Source organism: Kryptolebias marmoratus, linkage group LG17 (genome assembly GCF_001649575.2).
Source record: "Kryptolebias marmoratus isolate JLee-2015 linkage group LG17, ASM164957v2, whole genome shotgun sequence".
Taxonomy (NCBI): Eukaryota; Metazoa; Chordata; class Actinopteri; order Cyprinodontiformes; family Rivulidae; genus Kryptolebias; species Kryptolebias marmoratus.
The window spans coordinates 23,481,347-23,503,380 of record NC_051446.1 but is presented as its reverse complement, the minus strand read 5'-3'; the positions used below and the strand labels follow the sequence as shown (position 1 = coordinate 23,503,380).

The following is a 22,034-nucleotide window of genomic DNA, read 5'->3' as shown; positions in this document are numbered from 1 at the left end:
TCACTTTTGGAGCCAAACTGATTCAAGATGGCTGCCACAACCAACTAACCATAGAAAACACAAAAATGGGTATATTTCAGTCAGTAGTACAGATATTGTGCTCAAACTTGGCGTGGTAGTTGCCGAGACTTATCCCAAACACATAATCTAAGCACAAACAAACTGCTCGTGATCTTTGTTTAAAATGTTGGCATTAATTATTCAGAGTCAACTCTAAACGTTAGCAAAGATATTTAACTAAACCACTAAATGTTTTTTAATTAAATAATAATTTGATGTAAACACACAACTGCTTAACCTGATTCATGATGAAAGGGTTAAACACAGTTAAGGACTTGCAGGTAAATTAATTTGTTTCCATTTTATGTAGGGGGAACAGATTATTTCAGGCAGCTGAAATATCCATTCTCTTCTCTCCTCCCCCCATAACTTTGGCAAATAAAAAGCAACTGTTTCCAAATTTTCAAACATTATGTGTGATAGCATACTAGACATTTCCCTAATCCAGTAATCTGTCATATTTTACATTAGAACGGGATTTGCCAAAAAATCTACACTCTCTGATCTTTTCAGGAAGTCTTTATTTTTGTGCCCTGCTATCAGCTAACTTCGCTCCTCTTGTATCAGAAATGAAAAATTATAAATGCACACTACGTGTTGGGAACCTGTGTTTGTTGACTGACTTTTATTTGTCAGGCTTAAGAGACAAAAGTTGAAAAAAGATCATATTTTCATCCGCCGGATCCACCTCTCTGGCTGCAATGCGCGCTCCCGACACAGGGGGAACAGAATTTCGCACAAGACCGGATCTGCGGGGACGGGGGCCGGGCTGGGACAAATGACCCGGCCCCATATACCAAAAAAAAAAACAACTTTTTCTGCTGCTCCGGAGGTGATTAAGAAAGGTCAATCTAGACCCAATATATGATTACTAAAGAACATCAGATTATTTGGTTTAAACCAAAATGGAATTCTAATCTAGATGTATTTATCTCCTAATCTCCCTAATAAAGGTACAAAAAAAATCAAACTAATTTTGGCTATATTTGGAAGAAAAAAATACACAACATCAGGAAAACAGATATGACCAAACGCTACAAGGATGGAGGACTTCAAACTATAGACTTTGATTTCATGAATGGTAAAAATGCTGGAAATATTTTTTTATTTTTTGACTTATTCCAGCTTTCTTGATTAATGCCCTTTATTATTTTTACTTTTATATAATCCTTTTCATAATGCTGGCCCTTGGCTTATCGTGTTAAATATGTGACCAGCAGGAACTGATCCTCCGACCTGAGAGAGCATGAGGGAACGTGGGGCTGGAAAAAATCAATCCAGAAACAAACTGGAAGCCAATCTAATGAGGCTAAAACTGGAGCGATGTGTTCTTGCTTTCTGGTACCAGTGACGACTGGCTCAGCCCGACATAAAGTGCTCTGCAGTAAAATCAACAAATTTAGACAAAAGCATGGGTTAAAATCTCAAAGTGATGGAAAAGGTTTGACCTTGGCCAGTTGTCTGAAATGATAAAAAATGGACTTGACCGCTGATTCGACCTGAGCGTTGAGCTTCAGGTCTCTGTCCAGCTCAGGTGTTGTGTTCAAGGACCCAAACAACACAACCTCAGTCTTTCAAATATTGAGCTGTAAAAAGTTCACTGACATCCATGTCTTGATTTCGCCAATACAGTCCAGTGTTTGGTTCATGGAGTCATGATTATTATATTCTTGATTTATTATTTACTGATGTTTACTTTTAACATGGTCATCATTTATAAAGCAGTTGGTTTTACAAATGATCATAATTCCTTATAAATGATTTAAAAAACAACAATCAAAGGTGATTTTTCAGCCCAACATGTGTGTGACTCAAATTTTATTTATTTCTTTGGTGAATCTACAAAAATTTTTTCAAATGTTTCATTTTAAACATCAAGAAACACACAATAAAAGTCCAAAATAATTTTAAATTGAGTTATTTTAAAAGAAGCAGCTCTTATATAAAAAAATCCATCATTTTCAACTAAATATGTAGTTGCAGTTTTTATTTTTGCAGGTTAATCGAACAGGCCTCTGAAAAGCGCCTACACGTTGCCCACTTGATTGTCGTGAGAGTTGTCCAATCATATCCTGTCTTTCAGCACCAGTCCAGCCAATCGCTGTGGTCTTAGGGGCGGGACTTTTAAAGTCACTTTTAGGTGTGTTGAAGCGTTTTTCACAACCATGAACACAGGTGTGGAAATGGTTCCGGTTGGTTTAGTGTTTTTAACCAACGATGGGTGGATTTAGAAGATACTTTGGACGATTTTTGTGTTTTTAAGTTGGATAAATGCTAAAAAAGAAAAACCGCGTTCGTGGTTAGCTAGCTGTGAACTCAGAATGTGGGGTAAGTGTTTCTTTTGATATTAAACAACATTTTTTACCCACGACTACGTTTGTTACACATGTTTAAGACATTAATGGTAAATAAAGTCAACGTTACATTGTTTCTTGGTGTTAAAACCTGAAATAAAACGTGTTTTCTGACGATTAAAAGTTACTTTTGTGCGCAGGCGCAGTTTAGCCGGCGCTGTCCAGGGTTTTGTCTGCAGGGAAACCCTAAAGTGACGTCATGTGGACCGACTTATCACGGGTTAAGTTTAGTGACACGTTACCATGGAGACACCACGTGACTCTGCCGTGAATAAACCGATGAAATCCTGTTTCTGACCTCACCTGCTGGTGTCAAAAACCTCAGTGAATTAGATTTTTCAATGCTTTTTGTTCATTTTTGACATTCAGACAGGTGAGACAGGTGCATCATGGGCAGGAATGAGTCAAAGAGTGACTCCAGGAAGCCACAGAGTTTGTTATCATGTCGCACAGCAACCTGCATCAGTGAGTTGGATTCGCTCAGCTCGCCGTTCGTTAAAAAAAGGTGATTGAATCGCCCCACATAATCGTTTGAGCGTCACCTTCCTTGTAGATTCCTCCACCTGGAGCTGAGCGCCCAGTCAAGTGTGTGTGAAAGGAGACCCCGTCAGCCTCCATGGCTTTCTCATCAGACCCGTCCCGCAGGGAGAAGACTCCCGGGACCCACGGGACGCACACGGCTACACGTAACCTCCTACGAAAGAAGGAGCAGCGCCGGCGGGGAACCCGATCCTCCTCACCCATGGGTCGGGTCATCCTCATCAACTCTCCTGTGGATGGTAAGAAGCAGCCTGTGCAGAGCGAATTACAGCCTGCTGCGGACCAACCGCTGCTTCGTTCTGGTTTCAGTGTCCCTAATGAACAAAACCAGACTGTAAGTTCACAACGTGAGGCTAAAATACTGTTAACAAGCCTCAGACTTCAACACCTTTTGAGGAAAAAATACAATACTATCACAGCTGATAAATAACTCCAAACATCATGGAAACGTCATTTAAATTAAACCAGCGTTCCTTGAAGGAACACGTCTGCTGTTTTCATGCATCTTACAGTTTTAAACTGAGATCTTGTGTGATCTGTTAGTCTGCGGCAGCCATCTTGAGCAGCATTGATGTTATGATTACATCCTAAAGGCTTAAATAAAATCTGTTCCCTAGTTGATGGGGTATTTTGCTAACAGAGCTACAAACAGACAGGTAGTTACTCTACATGATTGCTCGTCTCGTGAAAGGTGAGCAATTTAAAAAACATGACAGTATCGACCACAGAGTCGAGGCTTTGCTCTACACTGACATTACCTGATGAGCCCTACAGTTACTAAACGGTTCAGTAAACAGCTGGAATTTATAAGAGGATGCTGTAAATTAACTGCAGCGTTACATCTTCAGATCAAACAGTGTAACACTGACGTGTGGTCAGAAAGCAGCGAAACCCTAAAAATGTTTCAAGGAACTGAATTACTGCTGATCCAAGATCCAAAGTAAAAACATTCCCATCATTTAAATATGTTTGAGTTTTCAAAGATAGAAATATTTCCCAAATTAAGCTGTAAACGTCCCTCACAAGCTCCACCCTCCTGCCAAATATGGTCAATTCTTCCTCCAGAATGACCAAGATGAACAATTAAATGCTGAACTTTACATTTAGGATCAGAAACTAATGCGAAACGTCATGATTCAGGTTTTATGTGCAGTTTGTCTAAACTCATCTTTAAGCATGTAGATATTCACCGCAGTTGAAACATTTGAAAAATTGTATTTTTTATGGCCTAAATTCTATTTTTTTGTCTTCAAATGGTTTTTAATTTGACCAACAAACAAGATGAAATAATTAGATGAATAAGTGAGTCGAGTACTTCTGTGCTGGATGATCTGTGTGATGTTTTTAGGTGGAGATGATAGCGAGGACCTCCATACAATCACGGTGGATAAGAGTTTGGACGGGAAGCTCGGGTTCAGCGTTCGTGGAGGCTCAGAGCACGGCCTCGGCATCTTCGTCAGTAAAGTGGAGGACGACAGCACAGCACGTGAGTGACGCTAAAACGGGAGCTTCTGTTTCCGGTTTTGCCGCCTGACGGCGGGATCTGCCGCACGCTTCTGTTCATACGTTGTTTGGCAGAGGAGGCCGGCCTGCTGGTGGGGGATAAACTGGTGGAGGTGAACAGCATCAGCCTGGAGAGCATCACCATGAGCAGCGCTGTGAAGGTCCTGACGGGCAACCACAGGCTGAGGATGGTGGTGAGGCGGGTCGGGAAAGTCCCCGGCATCCGCTATTCCAAAGAGAAAACGACATGGTGACCGCTTCTGCTCATAAGGAAACAATCCTCAAACTCAAGAATAAATACAAATGTAATCAATTTTCTTCTGATGTTAATTTTTCAGGGTGGACCTGATCCACCGGCGCATGGTGGTGGAGGAGAGCGGGCGGACACCTTCGGAGGTTAGCTCAGGCAGCGCCCTCCAAAGGATCGTCCACCTTTACACCACCTCCGACGACTACTGCCTGGGCTTTAATATACGAGGGGGGAAGGAGTTCGGTCTGGGCATCTATGTCTCCAAGTAGGTCCCAAATCCACTGAGAACAGGAGGCTTGGAAACAAAACGTACAAAGATTTACAAAGAAAGGGAAAAGTTTAAAAGAAACAATCCCTTCATCTTCTTCCAGCTGTTCTCTTTTCAGGGATCTCCACAGCGTGTCCTCCTCCATCTAACTCTATGCTCTGCGTCCTCTGTCCTCCAACTCCCTCCATGATCTCTCAAACTTTGTTTTTTTCCTGGCAGCTGCATCTCTAACATCTAACCCTAACCCAGCTATCTACCTTTCCCTGTCATTGTTCCTACGTTTAGAGTTGCTACCCTCAGTCCTAAATTCTTGACTTTCCTCTCCTCCCTCTGCCTCCCGGCACGTTTCTCTCCTCCTCGTCTTCGACTAACAGTAGCCCAATTTCAGCCGGCACCCTGTTTGGTCGTTGTTAACTCGGGTCTCGACCGATCCGGCATGGTGTCGCTTGGATGAGCTTGCATGTGTTTTACGCCGGATAGCCTTCCTGACACAAAGAAATAATAATGTGGTTTTCTTGGATGAATAACTAATTGTATAAAATGTGCAGAAGGAGTGAAAATGCACAAAAAAAGTATGCTTCGATGAATCTAACACCAATCAAAGGAAGATGAATTTGTCATTACTGATCACAGGTTTACTCTCTTTTCAAGAAACCAGACACTTTTATAATTCTTTAAAGTGGTTTTGATCAGCAGTTCTCCAGGTTGTCTTAATGTCTGTCAATATTTGTTTTTCTTTTTAATCTTGGCTCCTTTTTCACTCATTTTCTGTCCAGTTTTTGTCTGATCATTGCAGCAAATCATCCAGCGTTTGCTTAAAAAATGCTATGTACTATCTAAAAACCAACTATCAAGACCTCATTTAGACCACTTTAGCGCTTTGAAGTATGTGCTGTGAATGACTCTCAGCTACTAACCCTCCAAATTTTATCTTAATATCAGTAAAACTCACCAACTTGTTGCCATTAATGTGTTGACTGCTGTCAGAAGATTTGATTGCAGTTACAACAACATGAAAAAGTTTTTTAAAACTCTTCAGTTCCTTTTTTTGCTTGTGTACAGTACAAAAACGGATACAGGGCCACCAAGTAGATGTTTAAATCATTGTTATTTTCAGGTTGCTCCCTCACAATCCTAACACCCTTATTTATAATGATTCAACATCTATATAAAATTTAAAAACATCCCAAGCACCGTTTGGTTTAACAGCTTTATAGAAGCGTGTTGAAGCGTTTCAGCTTTTCGTCCCTCGTGTGTCTTGGTCTCAGACTGGATCCAGGCGGTCTGGCCGAGCAGAACGGAATAAAGATGGGAGACCAGATCCTGGCTGCCAACGGAGTGAGCTTCGAGGACATCAGCCACAGCAGTGCTGTGGAGGTGCTGAAGAGCCACACTCACATCATGCTGACCATCAAGGTGAGGCTGCGGCGCTTCGTTCTTCACCATCTGCTGCAGAACGCAACAGGTGTCAGAGAATATGACGGACAAATACCCTGATGTCATGGACGATGTTCACACAAATACTGTTCCAGCAGGTAAATGTACCCCCAGTTTTGAAGAAGTTGGGATGTTGTGTAAAATGTAAATAAAAACAGAAAGCGCTGATTTACAAATCTCATAAACCCACGTTTTATTCCCAAAGGAACATAAGCATATCAAATGTTAATTTTGAATTTTATGGCAGCAGCACATCTCAAAAAAGTTGTGATGATCATGTCTCCCTCTGTGAATCATCTCTTCTTCTTCTCCCATCAGTCTGTAAACATCTGGACATGAGGAGAGCAGCTGCTGGAGGTTTTAGAGGGAATGTTGTCCCATTCTGTCTGTAGAGGATTCTGTCTGTTCAACAGTCCTGGATGGGAGCAGATCCTTTCCAGAGGCACTAATGCACCCCCATACCATCAGAGAGGCAGGCTGACCTCAGAACAGTTCTCCTCTTTGATCCAGAGGAGACACATCTGTTCACATCTGGCTTCTTCTTTGCCTGATAGAGCTTTAAGCAGCATTTGTGGACGGCACGGTGTACAGACAATGTTCCTGAGCAGAACAGAACCAGAACCTGGATCACCAACATCCAGCCTTGACCTTTGACCTCAGAGGTTTCTACAGTCTCTTCAAATCTTTGGATGATATTGTAAACTGTAGATGGTGGGAGATTCAAAGTTATTCTGAAATTGTTCCACTACTTTTAGACATTTTTGCAGACTGAACCTCCGCTCATCTTTACTTCTGTCAGATTCAGATTTTTTAGTTGTTCCATTTATTTTTACAGCCTTTTGTTGCCCCTGGCCCAACTTATTTCAGATGTGTTTAGTTTGAACATTTGATATGTTTACTTTGCTCCAGTGTGAGTAGAATATGGGTTTATGAGATGTGCAGATTATTACAGTTTGTTTTTATTTATATTTACACAATATACTAGTTCTTTCAGAGGTGGGGTTGTAAAGTAGTTTGATGTTAAAGATAACAGTGAAAGTGTGCCATGAATCTCCTGCAGCCTTCATGTTTTTGCAGTTTGTTAGAATAAAAAAACTTGAGGCTGAACGTGGCGTTAAGGACGAGCTGAAGAGGAAGTGTCACGTTCCCAACCGACTCGTTTCTTGTGTTACCTCGGCGGTTCGCCGACCTGCCGTGGTGTTAACTTCCTGACCCTTTACTTCTGCCACACGTGAGGACCGAGCTCACGTCTCTGAGCGGTGGTCGTTTCTGCGGCCGCTCTGACAGCTGGCGTGCAGTCGTCATATTCCTCGCTCGCTGTGCTTTGTTGCAGCTTGGGTTTCGTGCTGTGAAGAATATCCCGGCCCTGTGCATTATTCACCAGGCAGCAGGATCAGGTGCTGATTAAACCATAGAGAGTGTGAACGAAAACAAAAACACTCCGAAACGATAGAAAGCAGCTACCAAAGGTTACTAGAAAGTTGTGTTTTTAGTTGAAGAATTTATATTTTGCAGTTTTTTTTTTCTTTTTATCAAATATTTCAAATCCCATAAACGTTTCAGGGTCTTCCTTGTGTTTCATTTGGATATCCGTGGCTGTGTCTCCGCAGGAAGCAGGACGATACCCCGCCTACAAGGAAATGGTGGCAGAATACAGGTGGCTCAATAAATGTATGTAGTTCTGTGTTTGCCTGGAGGATCAGGGCAGTCGGGGCGTTCAAATAATTAAACGATCTTTCATGTTTCCGACTCAGTGGCCAACGGTACCCAGCAGTCGTCCTCCCAGGCTTCAGACTCCAACTCGTCGACGTCCTCTCTGTCCTCCGGGACGCCGGTCAGCTCTCTGAGCGGCCTGTCTCAGGTCATGTTCCCGCCCAGCCTGCCCTTCGGTTCAGACATGGTGGACGTCTGCATCTCCACTGAGGACCTGAGGTCAGAGGGAACTCATTTATTCCATTATTATTCAGCAGAACTCAAAGAAAAGTTGGCTTGAATCACGTGACAGACACACAAGTTTAGTCCAGATCTTATCATTGAGCCGCTGCTAAAGTTCGGGTTTTGATTTTAAGAGATATATCTTGTGTAAAAGTTAGAAATCACCCCTAATATTTTACACTTTGCTTCCAAGGAGCCAAACTTTCTTGTAATGTTTTAAAGTGTAATAGTTTTCCAGGCTTTCTGAAGATCTTTAAAAGCTTTTCTTTGGACTTCTTCAGCACGTGTGACCCGTGCTGCAAAATGAGTCTGAATGAGCACAGGCTGCAGCGCAAAAAAAACATGAAAATATGGATTTGAGTTGTGCTGTAATTTAAATTTGCTTAAAAATTTGTCCACATGGCAGATAAATCCTTCTAAATTACCTTTTAAATTGAAGTTTTCTAACAGGTATGTCTTCAAAAATTCCTCTGAAATTCATCATTTCTCTCTGCTGGCTTCAGTAGTGCCGGGAAATCCCTTCGTATAATGTTTAGCGTCATTGCGAATCTTGGAGATTCCCAATGAAATCAGTCTTGTGAAAAATCACCAAATTTCAACAAACTGTGTATCATTTTTGAAGTTTATCAGATGGAGGATTTGAAAACAATAAAATGTCTTCAATAAAAGGAAAGTGGACAACTGGAGGACAAAAGAAGACATTTCAGGCTAATAAATGGGTTGACTTCTCACCCTATGAGTAGCACTTGGAGTATGTGACTCTCAGCTACTACCACGCCAAATATTAGATCCGTATCTGTCGAACTGATTGAGTCGTGGCCATTGTTGTTGTTTTGTAAGGTCAGTTATTTGTGGCAGCCATCTTGAACTCAAGTCAAACACAGAAGAGGACTTCGAAGCATCAGGATCTGATTGGATCTGATTCTATTTGACCTCTTTCCTTTCTTCTGCAACAAGATGACTTTATTTGTGAATTGTTGTTCTATCAATAAACATATTTTTTTTACTTTTCTGTCCAGGTCTGAGTCCGAGCTGACAGAGACGGCCATCCAGACGGACGTGCCGTCCCAGAGGATGTCCGCCGCAGACACCACTTGCAGCCTGGGACCCACCACTCTGCTCAGAGACACCGCCATCCGCGGGGAGGACGGCGGGCGGTGGAAAGAGTCGCCCAAGACGGCCGTGCTGCTGGCGCTGAGCAGGCCCAGCCGGCCCATCAGCAGGTCGCAGAGCCAGGTCACCGTAGCAGGTCGGTCTGCGTTAAAAGAAGCAGAACATTAGTTACAAAATAAAAGTAGCTTCAAAAGACAAAAATGCAGCCGGTTTGCTGAGACAATGTTTTATTATGGGGGGAAATATTTTTAAATAAAGTTTAATATTTTGAAAAGTTAGAAAAACCAAAAGTCATAGCACCCGTCTCCTGAATGAGCCGAACGATTTGATGTTTCTTCTTCGTGTCCTGTCAGCTGTTCTCTTTTCAGGGGTCTCCACAGCGAGTCCTCCTCCATCTAACTCTGTCCTCTGTGTCCTCTGTCCTCCAACTCCCTCCATGTCCTCTCTAACTGCATCTGTATATGTCTCCTCTCCTCTGCACGTCCAAACTGTCTCAGTCTGTCCTCTCTAACTTTGTCTCCCAGTCCTTCAACCTGTGCTGGACCTCTGATGTCCTCATTCCTAATCCTGTCCATCCTCGTCCCTCCCAAGGAGAACCTCAACATCTTCAGCTCTGACACTTCCTGTTCTGTCTCCAAACCAAACATGGCTGCTCTCACCACCGTCTGTAAACCTTTCCTTTGACCTTTGACCTTTGCTGCCACCCTTTTGTCTCCATTCACTCCATCCTGCCTGGACTCTCCTCTTCACATCTTTACCACACTCCCCGTCCTCCTGGACAGAAGGACCCTAAGTCCTTGAAGTCCTGCACCTTTGTGACCTCTGACCTTGTAGCCTCACTGTTCCACCTGCCTCCCTCTCATTCACACACAGGTACTCTGTCTTTCAGGTGCATACCTCCACCTCTCCAGGTTCTCTTCCACCTGTTCCCTGTTCTCACCACAGATCAGTCCACGGGGGGTTCCTGCCTGCCCTCATCTGTTAGTCTGTCCATCAGAAACAATCAAGAAGGAGCTCAGAGCCGATCCTCGATGCACTCCACCTCCACATTGAAGCCATCTGTCCCTCCTGCATGCTGCCCTGCACTCCTGACTTCCTGTTTCTGCACCTTCAGAGATCAAGCAGAAGAAGGAGAAGAAGAAGAAGAAGGGTAAGGACCCGGAGGAGAAGAGCACGCTGCAGCGATCGAAGACCTTCGTCAACCTGCTGTTCAGAGGAGGACGCAGGAGGGACGCCTCCAGCGGACGGTCCAAGTCGCCGTCTGCGGACTCATCCGGCAAAGGTAGCTGCAACTTCCTGCTCAGGCTTTTCTGAACAGCATCTCTGTGCGGACATAAAAAGGAGTGTTTTTGTCCACACAATGGAGCTCTTGAGGATGAAAGTAACTGAAGCAGACATCTTTAAAAGAGGAAACGTAGTTTGATTTATAAATCTGTTCTCAGCGGGACAAAAGCTCAGCTCGACGCCGAACTCGGAGATGCTCGGAGTGGTGGAGGACATGTCCCGCAGGCTGCTGACCGAGGAGGAGGTGGCTGCGGTGATGAAGGCGTGCCGAAGGGTAGCAAGCTTTGCTCTCACCTTTATCCACATATCAGCTCTAAATGCAGGCAGTGAATAAATATAACAAAATGTAATCCGGCTCCTTCAGTACGTAGCAGAACGCTCGGTGGAGAACTTGATTCGCCACCTGCTGGTCGTGTTGGACCGACCTGAAAAGCTGCTGCTGCTGAGGGAAATCAGGTACAGAGGAACTTATTTATTTATTCTTTGATATAATGACTGACATAAACAGTCTCGGTTTTATGGCTCTAAATGTTCCACAGTAAGAGGCTAAAGGACGTTGAATTGTAAGCTAATAGGTGCAACAACTCAGTATTTTTTTCTGTTTTTATGACCAGAATGCTGCTCCCACCGTCTGATCTGAGTTTGTTCAACAGTGTTGTGACTGCGGTTGAAATCGAAGCCTACGACATCCTCAAATATCGCTCAGGTGAGCGCCGGGGTCAAACAGAAAGGTGTCCGAGTTTCATCACGATCCTAATAAAGCTTTGAATCTGTGTTTATATAATTACTTCATTCTGAGTTTTAACTCCTGTCCCGTCTCTGCTCCGCAGTCCGAACTCCTCCTCTTCGATCTCCCGTTTCAGGCCGAGCCCCCAAACGGCACCTCATCACTCCCATCCCGGGTCAGAACCTCCACTTTAATATCGCTTCGTTTCACTGAACGTTTGTTGTGACGTCCTCCAATAAATCTCACTTCAGTTTATCTGAAGCTCGAACTTTATTCCTCCATAGAAATATATTTTGTATTGTGTTGTTAGCGACACCACTAAGCTTTTATTGAGCATTTTAAAAGAAACACCACCCCGGAAAGGACAAATTAGAAGGGTTAAAAACAAAATTATTCAAGTCAGAATTGTGAGATATGAAGCATTAATTGTGACGAGAGAAAATGCATTTTTTAAATGAAAATATTGAGTGAACGCTGAGCGATGATTGACGACTTGGAAGTATCTGAAGTAGCTGAAACTGAATCGTTCAAGCTTAAAGTAGCCAAACCCTAGCAGTATTTACATTAGAAATATAAGCATTATTAGCATTAGCGGTAGTCTTATTCAGATTAGTAGAATCAGCTGTAGCAGCAGCAGTATTAGCAGCAACAAACCCAGGATTAGTAAAATCAGCATTAAGGATGTAATTGGCAGTAATATAAGCTGAGGAAGGTTTTGGAGGATTTAAAGCGAAATCAATCTATTTAAATTGGGAAAATTAGAGGGAAGAATGTGTTTTGAAAAGTATAAAAGTTACAAAAACCAAAATTCAAAGCACCCATCTCCTAAACGATCTGATATACGAACGGTTAAAATAATAATAAATAATAATAAAGAAGTTGGAAAAATAATAAACAGGATCGCAGTAGTTTGAATGCTGAATCAGAATTCACACAATTAAGTGTCAAAGTTTTTTTATTCTGCTTTTATTTTCCATTATCTTGATTTCTGATTGTTTTTAAAAAAACACTTTCCTCCTCCAGATTTCAGAGGAGGCTTCGAGCTCCACAGCGCTGAGGAGGTGGAGAAGGAGAGCCACCTGCTGGAGGAGCTGGAGAAGCTCAGCCTGACTGGTTCCCAGGGCTCCAGTGGGAAACCCAAGACCTCCGGGTCCTTCACGTCTCTGCTGGACGTACCTGTGGATGGGTACGACCCGGAGCCCCGAGACCTCAGACCCCCCTCTGCCAGGACGGTGACCCCCAACTGGCTGCTGGCCCGCAGCAGCGACCCCCGCCCTCCTCTCCGCACGGACATCAACACGATCCGCTCGACCCGGGACACGCAGCGGGGGCGGAGTCCTTTCAGAAGCAGGGAGGAGCAGAGCGGAGGCGCGGGCAAAATGTTCATGCTGCAGAGCGCAAACCGTCGGAGCCGGCCCCCGTTGTCTCAGGTGTTCGGGACGAGTCGGGACCAGCAGGTGAACGGCTTCCAAAACGGACTCAACGGCTCCGAGGAGGAGCATCAGCTCCGGAGCGTCGGCATCTCCAAAACCAAACAGTCTCTGGGTAAATCTGCTCGAAGTGTTCCAGAAACATAACATCTGAGGTGCTCCTGCTTTCAGCTTTTTAACTGTAGCTGCTGCAACACAGGGGGGTCCAAATCCTGCTCCTGAAAGAACACCATCCTGCAGGTTTTAGAGGTTTTAGGTGTTTCTCTGCTCTTCGAGTCCTGCTAATCACTCAGTCATTCAGAGCAGAGAAACACCTGAAACCTGCAGGATGGTGGCCCCCCGGGACCAGGACTGGACTCCCCTGCTGTAACTCATCAGGGTTATTGTTTTTATAGTTTTATAAACGACACCTCATTGTTGTGACGCTGCAGGGATCAGTATATCTGGAGGGATGGAGTCGAAGCTTCAGCCGATGGTGAAGATCGAGAAGATCTTTCCTGGAGGAGCTGCCTCCACTTGTGAAGTACTCAAGGTATTTATTATTATTCTCTGTCATACACATTATTTATGATTAAATATATTTTCTTTCGTTGTCACAGTTTCAGGAAAGTTTTTTTGAGTCCAAGAACTTAAATGAATTCCTATTTTTTTTTTGTTAAAGTTTGAACTTTTTTCACAGTAGAGCTGAACGATAAGTTTCTCTTATTTAGTGGAATATTAAATCATAAAAGACTTTTGGAGCTCAGTAGGCTGTTATATTTCCAAATATCATGCATTCACACTAAAATACACACCTGATTTAATGCTGGTGGCTGAAACATTAAAGTTTTCTGTGCATCTTTGACAGGATAAAGAGGAGCAAAGAAAATGTCACAGCTTTCAAAGATGATATATCACATTCTGCTCTCCTTACAGTGGAGTAATGTTTTTTTTTTCAGTTAATAGTGCCGTCGTTAAGTTTAAGGCCTTTCACGCCAGAGTTTTAAACTAAGATAATCTGATTTAAAATTGCGATTAAGTTTAAGCCTTTATGGCCAAATCTTTAAAAAAAAAAGCTGACCAAGGCTGTTAGAAAATGCAGCCATCTTTTCGACTGTTCCAGCAAAACTTATAAATCTACAAACCTAAAAATGGCAGGAGGAAGTGCGCCTCGGCCTGGTGGTGTCGGGACACGTTCCCTTCGTTTCTCGGCGTGTTCCGTCTCAGTCGGTTTAATGAACACAACTGGTCGCAGTGAGGGAAGCAACAATCTGTACGAGGACAGGAGAGCTGAGAAGAAACTCATTTTAAGGCTGTAAGGAGGAGGACGATGAAAGGTGTGGGCGAAAACAAACTGCTCGCAACCACATGACCACGATCCGACTTCTTACGGAGTATAATGGCAGCTGAACAGAACCATCAGGATAGCCTGCGGTAGGAGACTCGCAGATTTATTTGGTAAAGAGAATGATTAGAGGTCTAAACAAATGCAGCCCAAAGCAGGTGAACGATGGTCGAGGAGGATGTAAACCTGACGGATGAGCTCCGCCGTGTGGTGAGGGGGACGATAATTCCTGTTTTTGTGTCTCAGGCTGGATTTGAGCTGGTTTCTGTGGACGGAGTTTCCCTCCAAGGAGTTACCCACCAACACGCCGTGGACATCATCCGGAAAGCCTTCAGCAACAAGGCCAAAGACCCCATGGAGTTCGTGCTCAAAGTTCCCAAAAACCTTCGAAACGGAGACAGAGTTTGAACTTGTTTTTTTTTTATACCCGGTGATTAGACGCCTTCTGCACCATAGAGGTCAGGTATGTAACTCTGCCATTAATCTGGAAAAACCCACTACAAATAATGCTAGATTAAGTAAAACCTGTATTCAAATTACGAATATGGTGCGTGGAGTTGCGCTGTAATGACCTTTTTAACCTGCAGGAGGCAGACTCGAGCCTCGCAAAGATCTGAAATAAACCTGGACTCACAGCAAAGCTTGAAATCTTGGCAATAAATGTAAATATGAATTAAAAGCAAAATGCTGAATCCTTACTGGTCCAAACTTACAATAAACAATGTTCTACACGATAAAAAACAGAAGTTAAATTGTTTTTAATTACAACCACAGTGGGTTTGTTCAAGAAATGTACAGCATGAAAATATACATTTAATGTCTTCATACAAATATTGCAGGTTATAAAATTCAATCTGAGGAACTGAAACAAACTTCCACACAAACATTAATGTACAGGTTTTATATTTATAGGGAGGAGAACGCGTTCGACATTGCTTTGGTCTATTCACAGTGGTTATGCTTTAGGTTTTTTTTTGTGTCCGTTTGATTTAAGATGAGCAGAAGATTATTTACAGAAGGTTCGGTCAAACAAACACGTCTTTATCTGTTATACGGGGAACTAAAATAAAAGTTTATGTAACAATAAGTGGACACAAGTCGCGCGACTTTACTCCAAAACATCTGTCAGTGCAAGAAGCTCAGTTTCAGTGATACATAAAATTCAAACGCAGCTCAGCTTTGACCCAGAACCAACCATGACTGTGCTTCAGTGAGATAACGTGCTCCTATTTGTTGGAAAAGCCCAAATAAATCCACAACAGAAGGTTTAATGAGTGAAGTTAAAGTTAGATTTTGCAGCTGCTGCTGCTTTAATTTCCCTGGGTGACTGACTCGTAGGTGACTTTATTTATAACTTTATACAAAGTCACAGTAAGTGTAGAAATTTACTACCATAGACTTTCCAGCTTAACCAAATACCTTCTTTTTTCCCCAGGCTATTTTCTGTTCTTTGGACTAATCAGATACTCTATAATTATAAAATAATTAAAGATTTAGGCCCGCAGAACAAAGGAGCGCATTTAAAGAGTAGTTTGTTTTACTTTTCCTGTGAAGCCAACATCTCACTGGGCTGAAACTGGTGGTGAGGCAGAACGTCCACGGTGGTTCTCGATTTCCCCGCGAGCGTCGCAGAGGGGAAGCAGTCTGGTCAACGTTCAGGATTAAAAACCACACAAACAACTAATGATCAGTTTTTAAAGCAAAGCGGGGGCTACAATCCATTTTTTGTTGCATTGTGATGCGAACATGAATGATTCTGAATCTCTTAAAATGTCAGATCAGTTATTATTTAATGTTAACGTGCTCGGACAGACGTATGACACTGTCTGCCTAGAAAGCCAGAGTTTAGAAGAAAAGTGACGTTCACAGTTTGCAACTTGTGTAAACGTTTCCATCCGCTGGTGGCTACGAGCAGCTACAGAAATCATTGCAGCTTTTATTGTGAAGGATTGGTGTCCAGGTTTAATGGCTGAAAAGCAGGGCTTGTGTCACAGTTTGGACCCACGATAGAACGTGATCATCACAGCCTTTTCTGCTTTTCTGTTTAAAATGAGGTCACATGACACGCTGGTTGCAAACGCTCAGTATTCAGTGAAACTGCAACTAAAAACTGTTGATTTCCTCCTGCATCTCCTACAGCCGCAGCCCAGTGAGATAGCAACTCAAGCAGAGAACTGTCGGTGGTTTATAGTTTGTTCGTGACGCCGTTTACACAAACGCACGTTTCTGGTCTGGCGAGCTGCGAGAACATTAACACGGTTCCGTCCGTGTCACCCAGAGCGCAGCCACCGACGTAACAGAGCTCAAATTCACTTACTCTTACGAGGACACGGTGGAAGTGCCGTTGACACGTTCACTGCAAGCTGACAACGGCGCCGTCCGAACGAGTCGGAGTGGGAGTGTAGCGCTCTGAACGCAGCAGGGGACGGTGGAGTCATAACCGTCACAGGAGGAGGACGAGGAGGGTGAAAGGTTGAGGGAAGTTACTCAGACCTAAACTTCTAAAAGTGAGAAATCACCAGGACTCTGAAGTCTTGTCAGTGCAAACACAGACATTAAGAGAGAACTGATGGCATTTAAAGGTCAAACGGCGTTAAAGCGTGGCTGCTTGTTAACTCAGAAACACTTTTTTGTTTCCATTTAGATCAAACGAGGGAAAACATATAGCAGACTATAGTGCAAATACAAACTGTGAGAATCAGATTTCTGTCGCAGCAATTTCGTCAAAGTTGATCTCGTTGCCGCTGCCCTCGTCGTCCTCTCTGCTCTCCAGTTCCAAACTGAGCTCCTGCAGGAGCTGCTCCAGCTCCCGGTTCCTGCGGTACATCTGCACGTAGTTCTCCTGCAGCTGCTTCTGGTAGCGGATTACTTTGTCCTTTTCCTCCAGCCAGATCTTGCGCTCTTCTTCAAAACTCCCCTCCTGCTGTTCGACCCTCTTGCGCTCAAAGACCAGCTCAGAGTTCAACCTGTCCATCTGCACCTTCATGTTCTGCAGGGCCTCGGTGCTGCTCTGCCGCTGGGCCTTCGCCTCGTCGCTCTCGTAGGCGAGCAGGTGCTCCTCGGCTTGCTGGAACACCTGAAACTGTCTGTTTGCCGTCGCCTGATTGGCCAAGGTGTCTCTGAGGTTAGCCAGCTCACCCTCGAGGCGTCCCGCCTTTTCTCTGAGCAGCTCGGCTTCGCTCTTTCGGCGCTGGAGCTCGTTTTCGCACACCTCCAGCTCCATGGTGCGTGTGCGGTTTGTGCCGTGGGCCTCCTGCAGCAGCACCTGGGTGTTGGTCAGCTCGCCGCGGGTGTCTCTGAGCTGACCCCGCAGGGAGACAATCTCTCCCACGCGCTGAGCTAACTCGTTCTGCACCTCCTTCAGCTGCTGCTTCAGCAGAGAGATCTCACCCGACTTCTGACAAACCTGAGCGGAGAGAAGTCATAACGAAACCCCAACAAGCCCCTAATTATAATGTCTATCAAAGTGGGAGGAGGGCTCAAAGAAACAAATGATAAAGAGCACAAAGATCGATCCTCTGCTCACCTCCCATTTAGTCTCCTCCAGCCGAGGGCCCAGCTGGATCTTCTCGTGTTCGTAGGAGGTGCAGCGCTCCTCTAGCTGCTCCCTCTCCTTCAAAAGCTGAGCAAAGTCCTCCTGCAGCTTCTTCTTCTCCTGCTGGAGCTGGTAAACCTGAAGTCACGATCCACAAAACACCATTTACAAACCTATAATACAACGAATGATCACTGACATACAGATTTCAAATGCCTGATCTTTAATCTGGAAATGTAATCTCTCTCAGAAGATCAAGCTTGCCCAGTTTTTTTTGTTTTAAACAGATCCAAATTTTCTTATTACACTCAGAGTGATGAACTTTGCCTGCAATGATCGTCAGTCTGCTCTGGTGAATGAGGAGGAGTATAAAGGTTTGCGTCAGAAGCTCTGACCTGCAGCTGAAGCACCTGCTGAGCACGCTGGGCCTTCTGAGAAGCTACCTGCATCCTCGTAGCACAGCTCTGCCTCAGCTCCTCCAGCTCCAGCTCAAAACGCTTCTGCTTCTCTTCATAAACCTGCGAGACACAAAGCAGCAATTATCCTTCTAAACTTACAGAACAGAACTGATGATCTGAGAGTCTGGACTTCTACAAACCTGACAGATTGCAGCTTCATTCTCATCCAGGTTGTCTCGGAGCTGCTGCAGCTCCAGCTCTCGCTCCCTCAGTTTGTCCTCCAGGTCTCTCACCACCCCTTCATAACCCTCCATGGGACCAGGAGACCTCCCACCGGACCCACTGTCGGATAGGGGCTGCCCCCGGCCGCTTATAGATCCAGATCCTGTGCTCTTACTGGAGGACGAGCGCCCGCTGTCTGAGTTGGACTGTCCATGCGCACCGACTGGCGGGACGCTCTTCACGGGCTCCAGGTGTCCTGCAGGGGCGTCCCCTGATGCCAGACCGTAGCCGGCGTTGTTGTAGGGCGGCAGGCTGGAGAGGGAGTTTCTTCCCGAGTCGGACAGCGAGCAGGACTGGCTGCTACCGTTGCTGGCGTTCCGCCCTCCGCTGTAGGAGCTGCATTTCTCGGAGCAGGACGGCGACACCTCTCTGTGGGCGGGGCTGAGCAGGTTCAGATTGTTTTGGCTTTCTGATGCGTTGGCACAGTGGCGAGGAGAGAGGTACTGCATGGAAGAACGGTTCTTGGGAATGACAGGTTTGAAGGCGGTGGGTCGCAGGACCGTTTTCTCCATGTTCTAGGAATAATGGGGGAAAATGTTACATTCAGTGCTTGGAGGAAAAATTAAACTATTATAGGACTGACAAATCTAAAAACTGCTGTTTCACAATTTCACAACCTCATGAAACTGAGTTTGACCCCTTTCTAAGGCCTGAAAAGCCTCCTGGGAAATCAGAAATCAGTTGAGTTTGTTGCGAAAGCATTTTTTAAAAAATATCATCCCATCTCATCCTGTGAGCCTGGGACTTCATCCCTACTGGTTACAAGCATCGTCATTCTCATTTAAGGCATCAAAACTGTCAGATTTTAACATGAAACTGAAACGATTATGTGCCAAGATCTTCCCATCTACTCGTTCATGACAACTTTCCCTTTACAGCTGTCCGAATGTACTGCTTCATGTTGCCGTTGGCGTAACCCGTGAAGACTCACCTTTTCGAGTTTTCCCGACACTGGGATCAGTCTTGGAGGAGGTCCCCCCATATTCCCATTTAATCCTAACCCTTCTTTAGCGTCGTCCACATCACTTCCCGGGCTGAGAGGTGCAACGTGATTATCATTCCAGTCACCAACATAGTCCTTATTTAAATAAGTATAGTTCCCGTTCACGCTGTCCTTCTCCGGGCCTCTGTTGGACCCGGTGGAGCTCTGTTTCTTCAGAGGATCCTGGGGTGACTCTGCGCCCAGGCAGGAAGTTCCCGGACCGGGCCGCCGGACTCTGGTCCCCAGCTCGACGCCGGAGCGGTAATCCGCGTAGGGGCCGGGGCGGGTGGCGGCGCCCATCGGATCCAGGGTCAGGGGTGGCGGGTTGATGGGGGGTGAAGGGCCAGAGGGGTGTCGTCTGCGAGCTCCGCCGCTGTGGGGCTCAGCAGATATGGGCAGAGCCTGAACCAGGGCCATGGTGGCAGCTCGGAGGGGGTCACTCGCACTGACAGGGAGAGAGAAGGAACATCATGAGCCAAAAGACATTAAGTTTTAAGATGGCCATCTCTACAACACGTACTATTGAAAGTACGTTAACTTTTGGATTCAACTTCATTCAAGATGGCTGCCATTGCTAAGTGACTTTACCAAACAGCTGTAACTCAGTGAGTTACTGAGCTAAGATTTGATCTAGTCGTACCTGAGAGTCACACCCAAAACATATTCTGAGCTCTAAAACTTTGCCGCCTCAATTGGATCCAACTCTGACTGTTAGCAAAATATCTCCTGAACCACTGGTTGGATTTTAATGAATTTTCAGACAATCATCAGATGTACGTTTACAACTGATTCACTTTGGGAGACGGCTCAATTCAAGATGGACACCACAGCTAATGGACACAAACTGCTGTAACTCAGTCAGTTTAACAGATCAAATGTGATGTGGTAGTAGCTGAGAGTCATCAATAAAACACACTGCAGGTGCCAACAGATCATCTGATTCTTAGCGTATGATTTTAGCCTGAAAGCCACGAAAGGCAGCAGACGTTATGCATTCCTTAAAGACATGCTATGCCTTTAATTTTCCAAGTTTATGGAAATCCTGAAAAAAACGTGAAATCTGGAATCAGGCTTTCTGACTTTCGATTTTGGGTTCAGTTCCTGTCTGCCTTTTTAAAGCGACAAACTGTTAGCAGCGTCTTCACAACTGATACAAAGATCCGTTTTCGTCACATTTCCTGATCTCATCTAGGAAACTAACGACAAGCCAAATGGCACATTATGTACAAACAGATCGTTTATATACTCCCACAGGGATGCTTTCAAGGAATGTTTATCACGGAGGCTAAACAAATGAGGTTACAGTAGACTGAATCCTGGGGCGGTGGTGGCCTACACACGGAGAACCGGGACGGGACATTCACCAAACCCAGCCGAGCAGCACAAACAGGACTTCAGCCACATGAATCCCAAGGCAGGAGGCAGAACAAGAGGGAGGCGTCTTGATTTGAGATGTAAAACTGTTGGTATTTTCCATGACAGCGACACACATCTTATCAGCCCCGAGAGCAACTGCAAAGTTCACGGCTGGTGGATAATCCCTCAAAAGGCCCAGCACAAAGAGCAGACAGGTTCAACCTGCTGCAACACTTCTGAGGTCCAGATTCCTGAGTAACCATGTAAGAAAAGTCACTCCTTCCGCCTCGCAGGACCGCTGGTAAATATTGACGTTACAACACGGGGGGGGGGGGACTGAAATCAACAGTTTGTCTCCCGGATGCTGAATTCTCGTGCGTAAAGAACAATGAGCAGCAGGACGCGTGATGATGAGGTCATGCTGAACATAAAACAACAGCTCAGCTTGTTGGGCTCTAAAAACATCAACACTGTGAGTCACACTGTGAGGATATCCGACATGCGGGCGTGACTAGTTTCAGGCTAGCAAAAAAAGAAGAAGAAGGCAAGAATTTACTCACTAACAGAATGTAAATATAGACAAATCATGATGAGAATTAAAGGACTGGTGTTCCTTAAAGGAATGCATATCGCCCACCATCTTCATACCAGCTTTAAACTGAGTTGTAGCTGTTTGGTTCCAACCTTAAAAATGTTGTTATGCCTGATCTCCTGTGATGGGATCATGCTCAGGGTAGATGTTGTTAATGACTCTCAGCTACTGAAACATCAAACTTTAGCTCAATATCACGCCTACGAGTGATAAGAAGTGAGGAGATGGTTAATAAGGTGGTCAGGGACTTATCTAAAGCAGAGTAACCACACAAAGTAAGTTTAGTGAGCTTTTAAAGTCATTTCTGTGATTTGGCTGATCCCTACTGAGACTCACAAGTGACTGAAACAAATCTGGTGCTGCAGTTTGTCACTACGATGAGTTAAAACAGAGAATTTGAAGGCTTTTCTTTGACAGTTACAATAAATCTTGTAATCTTGGACAATCGGACACGTTTCAAACTAATTAGTTCCTGACAATGTTTAACACAAATAAGTCTACATTGCATGAAATGGGACGACCCGTGTTTAAACTTTAAAACTCTCAAACTTGTGTTATGGTGGAAAAACCAAAGCATCTTGCTTTGCTCAGATCATTATTTCAGATCAGGTGTGTGTGTGTGTGTGTGTGTGTGTGTGTGGGTGTGTGTGGGTGTGTGGGTGGG

At 44.6% G+C, this 22,034-nt stretch overlaps 2 protein-coding genes across 9 annotated transcripts in view; one reads left to right on the top strand and one right to left on the bottom strand.

Annotated features, from left to right (window-relative positions):
* The first annotated feature begins 2,187 nt into the window (after nt 1-2,187).
* LOC108248769 (PDZ domain-containing protein 7) overlaps nt 2,188-22,034 on the top strand; it is a 21,697-nt gene continuing 1,850 nt past the window's right edge. The window contains exons 1-19 of one of the 5 annotated variants that reach the window (XR_003040124.2): nt 2,189-2,388; nt 2,555-2,634; nt 2,784-2,879; nt 2,968-3,193; nt 4,303-4,440; nt 4,533-4,707; nt 4,796-4,972; nt 6,244-6,391; nt 8,023-8,083; nt 8,167-8,344; nt 9,367-9,596; nt 10,575-10,742; nt 10,903-11,018; nt 11,109-11,200; nt 11,359-11,450; nt 11,575-11,646; nt 12,495-13,016; nt 13,333-13,433; nt 14,472-14,688. Coding sequence is in view for 1 of the 5 variants with exons in the window: in XM_017437746.3 (XP_017293235.1) it covers nt 3,031-3,193; nt 4,303-4,440; nt 4,533-4,707; nt 4,796-4,972; nt 6,244-6,391; nt 8,023-8,083; nt 8,167-8,344; nt 9,367-9,596; nt 10,575-10,742; nt 10,903-11,018; nt 11,109-11,200; nt 11,359-11,450; nt 11,575-11,646; nt 12,495-13,016; nt 13,333-13,433; nt 14,472-14,633 (2,595 nt within the window). In the remaining 4 variants the exon portion in view is untranslated. Of the gene's footprint in view, nt 2,389-2,554; nt 2,880-2,967; nt 3,194-4,302; nt 4,441-4,532; nt 4,708-4,795; nt 4,973-6,243; nt 6,392-8,022; nt 8,084-8,166; nt 8,345-9,366; nt 9,597-10,574; nt 10,743-10,902; nt 11,019-11,108; nt 11,201-11,358; nt 11,451-11,574; nt 11,647-12,494; nt 13,017-13,332; nt 13,434-14,471; nt 15,395-22,034 lie in introns of those variants that run through there. The other 4 variants (XR_003040125.2, XR_001809160.3, XM_017437746.3 and 1 more) reach the window with 4 other exon arrangements.
* LOC108248798 (leucine zipper tumor suppressor 2) overlaps nt 15,122-22,034 on the bottom strand; it is a 25,711-nt gene continuing 18,798 nt past the window's right edge. For 3 of the 4 annotated variants that reach the window (XM_017437785.3, XM_037980669.1, XM_037980670.1), the window contains 5 exons: nt 19,372-19,867; nt 18,359-18,955; nt 18,156-18,278; nt 17,752-17,898; nt 15,122-17,631 (listed from right to left, as the gene is read on the bottom strand). In XM_017437785.3, coding sequence (XP_017293274.1) covers nt 16,924-17,631; nt 17,752-17,898; nt 18,156-18,278; nt 18,359-18,955; nt 19,372-19,839 — 2,043 coding nt within the window. In that variant the 5' untranslated portion in view covers nt 19,840-19,867 and the 3' untranslated portion in view covers nt 15,122-16,923. The remainder of the gene's footprint in view (nt 17,632-17,751; nt 17,899-18,155; nt 18,279-18,358; nt 18,956-19,371; nt 19,868-22,034) is intronic. The other variant, XM_017437802.3, reaches the window with a different exon arrangement.